The sequence below is a fragment of the Danio rerio genome, chromosome 10 (genome assembly GCF_052040795.2).
Source record: "Danio rerio strain M-AB ecotype USA chromosome 10, GRCz13ab, whole genome shotgun sequence".
In the NCBI taxonomy this organism is placed as follows: Eukaryota; Metazoa; Chordata; class Actinopteri; order Cypriniformes; family Danionidae; genus Danio; species Danio rerio.
The window spans coordinates 22,936,494-22,945,264 of NC_141030.1; the positions used below are offsets into that span (position 1 = coordinate 22,936,494).

Consider the following 8,771-nt stretch of genomic DNA (forward strand, 5'->3'; position numbering starts at 1 on the left):
CAGAGTAAAGTCGCAGTCAGACTGCACTCTACAACCCATAGACTTGCATTCATATGCATGCAAATGGAAGAGACTGGAAACGCAAGCTAGTTTGGCAAGTTTCACAGCTCACTGTGTTGCAAAGTTCAAGCTTGGGGAATTCATCAATCATCATGTGATTGCGCGAGACTAATAGAGGATCAAAACATGGCCTCTCTGTAAAGAAATTAAAAATGTGCGATGTCCAATCGCTCAATTTTTTAGATATCTTGTCAACTTGTTTAATCCTGCCCCTCTTCGCAGTGCTGTTCAACATTATTTCACATGCTCAAATATACTGTGAACGCAGCACTCGTCTCTAGTAAGCTATTTACTAAATTTACATACTGATTATGCCAAAAACAAGAGAAAGATCACACACTATATGTTACTGATTTTTAACTTTAGGATTAATTATTGTAATTTAAAATAATGTTAATAAAAGTAATCGCACTAAATCTGCTATATATTCTTCCTTCTGCATCATTGCTGCTGTAGAATATACTGTAATAGATATACAACTAGAAGTTTTTTTTCGGTAAAACTTATTAAGTTTGTAGTTAATGTTAGTTAGCGCCTTATTTAACATATTATATATATATATATATATATATATATATATATATATATATATATATATATATATATATATATATATATATATATATATATATTAAATGTGTTAATACATTGGTTGACATGAACTAATGGTGATCAGTGACTTCATTTAGCATTGCATAGACTTTGTTAATGCTAATTTACCAATTTTCTGATGCATTTCTTTACATTAACAGATTAATTAGTTCATGTTTATTACAGTACATTCACTAACGCAATTGTTCATGGATCACATAGCTTGACATAACAATAATCAGCATGTTTATTCAGCAATACTAATTCTGTTGTGTAACAAATGTATATTAATATGTTATTTAATGCATTAGTTAACATGAACAAAATAAATACCAAATGTTAGTAACACATGATAATAATGAGTTGGTGTACACTTTAAAATAAGGTTCCTAATTTCCTTAACAGATGCTTTGGTAATAATAAATAATGTAAGTGTAGAGTTCACAAACATGATGTTTTTAAAAGTTTTTTATTATAAAAGTAAAAATTTTTTGCTAAATATATAAACATCCTTCAATACAAAGTTTAAACTAGTAATACTTAAGTACTAAAATCAAGTACTTTTGTAATTTGACTCAAGTAAAATGAATTGAATGCTTTTTCTGAAGTGTAAGTGCTTGATTTTTGTACTGCATCCTCCACAGCTCTGAGTAAATTTTAATAGCAGAACCTTGCATAAACTCTTCTATCTTTGTAGAAATGCTTTCAGCTTCACTAAAAGTTCATTTCAATTGTAAGTCAGGGCTACAGCTTGTGTCAGCCAGTTTGACAAAATCAAAGCTCACCCTCGGGCAGCACAAACGTCTCACAATGGTGCAAAATGCTGCCATTTTTAGCTTTCCCAGGTGCTAAACACAAAGCATGGCTCCATACCTAAAAACAGTCTCCGCCACGAATTGCTTTCCGAGATCATCCTGCATAATAATCTGCTGTTTGATAAAATAAAATAAAATTAAATAAAAACATTACTTAATTTTTCTATTAAGAGAAGTAGAATTAAATTGCTTATCAACTAACAAAAGAAGCTACTGTATTTAGCAGAATCTCTAAGCTGCACTTTATCATACAATTACAGGGAATGGGGACCATTAAAATGGGCTGCACTGAGAGTTTGTAGTTACTCTGACGTGTTAGAAAGGTGATAGATATCATCATTGGCTGTATGTTACGTATTTGGATGAAGCGAGAAAGATTTTAATCCATTCGACGTTGATGATTCTTATTCTCGTGGGTAGAAACTCTTTTGTCCCCATTTTATCTTGTAATTAGTCCAATCTTTGTCTTCAAGTTGACTCATTGGGCAGTATAGCTGCTATTCCCTTGGTTTTCTGAAAGAACCTTAGTTGAACTTGAGGATAATTGAGATAATGACGATTGCGCTCAATGCATATTGCTAATTAGCATTCGTGGCAGTTTGCTTAATCCATTTAAGACCAAGTGCTCATGACAGCAAGGTCACTCGAGCTGAGTAAATTCAGTCGTCTCAAGTCGAATTAACATCCTAACAATGAAGGCACACAATGTGCTGCCATATTTCCATTTCTGACTTTCTTTACTGATAGCTGCCAAATCATCTAGCGCTGCTTCAAAAACGGGTTCTTTTCAATTCATTGGCCATGCATGAGAGTTTCGTTTTATATCAAAATTGCATGCTACTGAACTGATGTGACCGTATCATTATGTTGATGTTTCCCCATATTCAGATTTCTTTTTAATTAACGTCTGCATTTCTAAAAGCAGAAATCGTTCAGAAATGTAAATTAAAAATGCATGATTTGTATTCATATCATCAATTTGGTTATGAAAAGCTTGTATAACTTTTTCAAGGCTAGGTTTGATTTCAGATTCGTTTTATTTGTGGAAATCATGGCAGCTTAAATGTGAGTGTCTGCAATAGTTTTTAAGTAATGAAATCAATTCATTTTCAAATGGATTTTTTAGGTAAGTTAAATAAAATTATAAATATTATAGTTTTTTTTTTTTTTTTTTGGTCATTTTAATTGTAATTATTAGGTAGTAGTTTTGTTGAAATATTTTTTTCTTAAAACATTTATCAAAAAAAGATTAAACATTTAAACTGTTTGTTCCTTAAAGACTAGTATCAATACATCTAATACATTAAAAAGGGCACCTAAAATGAAAATCTACTTTTGTAAGCTGTTTGGACAGAACTGTCTGTACTGTATATTGTGTCCACTGTCATATTGTAGGGATATAAACCCAACAAGTCTCTTTTATAAAATTTCCTGACGTTAAAATAGGATCCAAATCCCTGTGATTTTGAGTCCCACCACATCGTAGGAGGACACATGGGGACATTTTCTAATTTAACATTTTTTAATATAACATTTTTTCATCATAGCAAATGTCTATTAAGGGAATTTCTATAAATGATTAATCTTGTCAATAGAAAATGCCAAAGTATAGGTGAAATAATTTACACTGTAAAATGCTGAGTTCCACACAATTCCATCAAGTTGTCCCAACACAAATCAATTAAGTTAACATAAATTTAGTTTTTATATCTAAGTTTTTATAAATGTCAGTGGATTGAACATACAACAACATTTACATTTACATTTAGTCATTTAGCAGACGCTTTTATCCAAAGCGACTTACAAATGAGGACAAGGAAGCAATTTGCACAACTAAGAGCAACAATGAATAAGTACTAAAGGCAAGTTTCAGGTCTGTAAAGTCTAAGAAGGGAAGTGTTAGTAGTTTTTTTTTTTTTTTTGTACAGTTAGTGTGATATTCAAAGAAGCAATTGCAGATTAGGAAGTGAAGTGGAGACTAAATAGTTAAGTTTTTAGTCGTTTCTTGAAAATAGCGAGTGACTCTGCTGTTCTGATGCAGTTAGGGAGTTCATTCCACCAGCTGGGCAGATTGAGCGTGAGCGTTCGCGAAAGTGATTTTTTCCCTCTTTGGGATGGAACCACGAGGCGACGTTCATTCACAGAACGCAAGTTTCTGGAGGGCACATAGATCTGCAGAAGTGAGTGCAGATAAGAAGGTGCTAGGCCAGACGTCACTTTGTAGGCAAACATCAGAGTTTTGAATTTGATGCGAGCAGCAACTGGCAGCCAGTGCAAACGGACTAGCAGCGGAGTGACATGTGCTCGTTTAGGTTCATTGAAGACAACTCGTGCTGCTGCATTCTGGAGCAGTTGAAGAGGCTTGATAGAGTTAGCTGGAAGCCCAGCTAGTAGAGAGTTGCAGTAATCCAGTTTGGAGAGAACAAGAGCTAGAACAAGTAGTTGAGCTGCATGTTCAGATAAGAAGGGTCGGATCTTTCTGATGTTATAGAGTGCAAATCTGCACGATCGAGCAGTTCTAGAAATGTGGTCAGAGAAGTTTAGTTGGTCATCAATCGTTACTCCAAGGCTTTTCACCATTTTGGATGCAGTAATGGTTGCCCCATCCATCTGGATTGAAAAGTTATGGTGTAGAGTCGGGTTGGCAGAAACTACAAGCATTTCCGTTTTTGCGAGGTTCAGCTGAAGATGATGATCTTTCATCCAGTGTGAAATATCCAACAGGCAGGCTGAGATACGAGCTGGAACCGAGGGATCATCAGGATGAAAAGAGAGGTATAGCTGGGTATCATCAGCATAGCAGTGGTAGGAGAATCCATGTCTCTGGATGACTGGTCCTAGAGATGATGTGTAGATGGAGAAGAGAAGTGGCCCAAGAACAGAGCCTTGAGGTACCCCAGTGTTTAGATGCTGTAGGTTGGACACCTCTCCCCTCCAAGACACCCTGAATGACCTGTCAGAGAGGTAAGATCTGAACCATTGTATAACAGTGCCCGCAACGCCCAGTGACTCAAGCGTAGATAGCAGGATCTGGTGGTTGACAGTGTCAAAAGCAGCTGACAAGTCCAGCAAAATGAGAACTGATGATTTAGAGTCTGCTTTAGCCAGTCTGAGATCCTCCACGACCGAGAGCAGGGGAGTCTCAGTTGAGTGGCCTTTCTTAAAGCCGGATTGCTTGTTGTCCATGAGATTGTTTTGAGTAAGAAAGTCCAGGACTTGATTGAACACTACTTTCTCCAGAATCTTGGCCATGAATGGAAGCAGGGATACTGGTCTGTAGTTTTCAAGTAGCGTATGGTCCAGGTTGGGTTTCTTTAGCAGTGGGGTTACCCTAGCCTGCTTAAATGTAGTGGGGAATAAACCAGAGTCAAGAGATATGTTAATTATGTGAGTCAGTGTTGGTATGACTGCAGGAGAGATGGCTTGCAAGAGATGAGAGGGAATGGGATCGAGTGGACAGGTGGTTGCATGACAACAATTAAGTTGGCTAAAGAAAAACTTTTGTTGTGAAAGAATTGTGTTGTGTCCTTTCATTTAAGTAGCTTAAACAAGCAGCAAAAGTATATTTTTTGAGTGTATCATTGTCATTTAGCATAATGTAAAAATTGTCAATTCAAGTACAAAACTTATTCTGACCTAATGAAAAAGGCAATCACAGAAAAAATAAATTATTATGCACTCATTTTCTTTTTCAGCTTAGTCCAGAATGAATCGACAACTTATCTAGCACATGTTTTATGCAGAGGATGCCCTTCCTTCTGCAACACATCTCTGGGAAATATCCATACACACTCATTCACACTCATACACTACGGACAATTTAGCCTACCCAATTTACCTGTAATCTCTTTGGACTGTGGGGGAAACAGGAGCACCCGGAGAAAGCCCATGCGAATGCAGGAAGAACATGCAAACTCCACGCAGAAACGCCAACTGACCCAGACGAGGCTCAAACCAGCGACATTCTTGCTGTGAGGCGAAAGCACTACCTACTGCGCCACCGCGTCACCAAAAAGAATTATACTGTAATAATAAAAATTCTAATTCTGTGATACAACATTTTTATTATACAATTGTATTATACAAAATGTTGATGTTTGATTAGTAGAAAAAAGGGCGGAATGGTGGCTCAGTATTAGGACTGTTGCCTCACAGCCAGAAGGTCACCAGTTGGTGTCCAAAGGTACATGCGGTATAGGTGAATTGGGTAAACAAATTTGGCCGTAGTGTATGAGTGTGTGTGTGTGTGTGTGTGTGTGTGTGTGTGTGTGTGTGTGTGTGTGTGTATGTGTGTGTGTGTGTGTGTGTGTGTGTGTGTGTATGAATGAGTGTGTATGGGTGTTTCCTAGTGGGTTCTGGCTGGAAGGGCATCCGCTGCGTAAAACATAATTAGCAGTTCATTTCACGGTGGCAACCTCTGAAATAGAGACTCATTTGAGTTCAGACTGCATGATTTTAGCTCTGATTTGGACTTACCAACAGGTTTTGAAAAAATTGCAGACTAATGCCTAAAAACACAGGCAACCGGTGTGAACTATGAAAGACCCAATCTGAGAGAATCGCAGATAAGTCGCCGACACCTGTCAGATATCTGCCGTGGTAAATATCTGGAGCTGTCAGCGGTTCAAATAATGCTGTGTGAAATGTGTTCTGATTAATAAATGACATTGGCGATCACCTACAGCCAATGAGAGAGCAGCATTCACTAGTATGGGTCTCTGCATGCAAGCGAGAGGTTGGTGGAGAAATTAAATGCGCTTCTTTTCTGTTTATTTGGACCCAAGACATGGAGGAAAAATTAGTGGGAATTTGACAGGAGCAACCATGTCTTTTTGATGTGTCATCTGAGCAATATCAATCGGGTTTACAAAGAAATAAAGTTGAGAAGAAATTGCTTATTTCCTTCAAGGGCCAGGTGAGCAAAATATTTACATTTACTACCTCACTAATGGCTTCTTTCTCATTATGTAGTTAATAAAATATATACTGTGCAACCTCATGTTGTTTCCATGTAACTTCTCTCGTGTGTTTGGTTGTGAGGTGTAGTTTGCAGACTGAGACAAAGTTGTCTGTGAATCTTCCTATGGTAAAGTCATGCAGTGTGAAACCACCAACTGTCGCCGATACATCCTGCAGTGTAAACAGCCCTGATGGAACACTAGCCCAGATAGTCATGCAGTGTGAAATCATCTGTGACACGACTACTTTAAAAATCATGCAGTCTGAACTCAGCATAAGCCAAAGGAAAATGAATCAATGAATGAATGAATAGTGGAAAAAAAGTTGAAACTGACGAGTAATGTACTGTGATCTTTAAAAAGAGTTAATATTTCATCACATTCATTTACATTTAAATGCTTTAAAATGCTTTTAAAACATTTGTAAAATATATTCTCATTAGTAAGGTATAACTATGCATTTGTTTTATATTTTTCTGATTTAAAAAGAAGTTTTTGGTTTTGATGTATGAAAACCTCTTTTCATAGTTCACCCATATTTAATGTCTGCATTTCCAACATCTATTTTTGAATAAATAAATCCATTCATAAGAAAAAAAAAAAGGCTCCTTCATCTATTCCTAAGCTCAGCCTCATGATTTTGTCCCCTATTATTCATCCGCCGTCTCGTTTGTTCTCCACAGAATGAATACTCGTGTCCCAGGCCATTACCTGGAGCTTGGATTGGAGACATCCCCACCATACACTAAAGGGAATGTTTTTTTGTCCCGCTAAATAATCCACCGGCGGAGGATTTGTGCCTACCTGCATTTCATCAGTGACATCAAGCTTTGTTCTCATTATAGCACTCACGCCGTCTGCTTCTTTGATGGATTGCGGTGGATATTCCTCGAAATCTGCAAACAAACATCTGAGAGACAAACAGGACGGATGCCTCAGATGTGTATTTTACTAAAACACAATTGGATGCCTCACTTATGCTCCTGAATACATATGTCAGGTGGGTGTAGTTGATTCGGGACGGCTCCAATGTAAGATACCAATGAAAGTTATCCAGCCTTTGAAGAAGTGTGTGTGGACCTACACGTGAACAGTGAACTTTGTTAATATTCCCTCTGATTTAAAACAGAACTTACCCTTTCCTTTGTTATTTAATGTAAATCGTTGGAAGATTTGTGGATCGGAATAACACAGTTTAAAATATATATATAAATATAAGACTGAGTTAAAACCTTTATCTTTGCTGCCTAATACTGGATTTGTTAGGTTTTGTTTAAGTGGTTTCTGCAAATGTCTTTGTACAGTTTTATTTTGGGAGATTCTCAAGTTTACATGACCCTCACTCTCTTAAAAGTGAAGCTTTTGTTTATTATTGTTGGCATCAGTGGTTCTATGTTAAAGGATTAGTTCATCCTAAAATGAAAGATTTGGAAAAATCCAAACCCCTGAGATGTGTGCGAGTCTTTTAAAACGCAACAACAAAATATTTTAATAAATCCCAAGAGACTTTTATTCCTCCATTGAAACTCTGTTTGTCCAAAAGTTTTGAGTTTCGAGATATTCAGAAAAACAATGCGCAAGAGTAAACTGTATGAGTTTTCTTAGTGTTTAAAGGGATTGTTTATCCAAAAATTAAAACCCTTAACTATTTCCAAATCTTTAAGGCTTTTTTACTCTGTCGAACACATTATAAAATATTTTGAATAAATCCTGTAAACACTGGCACACATAGTATGTCAAAACCAAATAATGTTGAAGTCAATGGATACTGGTTTTCAGCTTTCCTAAAACTATCTTCTGTTTTATCCAAAAGAATAAAAAAAAAAACACAAATGTTTGGAACATGTTAAGGGCGAGTAAATTAATAATCACAAAATATTTCTTTTTAGGTGAAATATGCCTTTATTTCCCCAATTTATGAAGAAACGTTGATGCTCTTCGTGTGCTTTAATGTTGTTTCTACTGACTAAATATTTCTGCGTTTGTGTGTGTGTGTGTGTGTGTGTGTGTGTGTGTGTGTGTGTGTGTGTGTGTGTGTGTGTGTGTGTGTGTGTGTGTGTGTGTGTGTGTGTGTGTGTGTGTGTGTGTGTGTGTGTGTGTGTGTGTGTGTAAATCAGTAATGCGCTTTTATGCACAACACTCATTTATTCATTATACACAACATTATTTTTTTTTTATTATTATTCCAATCTGGAAATGCACATTTGTGCTATATTTAATAAACCAAGACCCTCACATCTGAATTATCATTTGCACTAGGGCTGCACGATATTGGAAAAATCTGATATTGTGATTTTTATTGTTCTGTGTTAAATATTGTGATTTGAATACAGATAAACAAGATAGT

At 36.3% G+C, this 8,771-nt stretch overlaps 1 protein-coding gene across 4 annotated transcripts in view; it reads left to right on the top strand.

Moving 5' to 3' along the window:
- lrrtm4l1 (leucine rich repeat transmembrane neuronal 4 like 1) overlaps window positions 1-8,425 on the top strand; it is a 299,994-nt gene extending 291,569 nt beyond the window's left edge. For 3 of the 4 annotated variants that reach the window (XM_087268661.1, XM_087268662.1, XM_087268663.1), the window contains one exon: window positions 7,108-8,146. In XM_087268661.1, the coding sequence (XP_087124787.1) occupies window positions 7,108-7,173 (66 nt within the window). In that variant the 3' untranslated portion in view covers window positions 7,174-8,146. 4 annotated transcript variants of the gene reach the window in all.
- The last annotated feature ends 346 nt before the right edge of the window (window positions 8,426-8,771 follow it).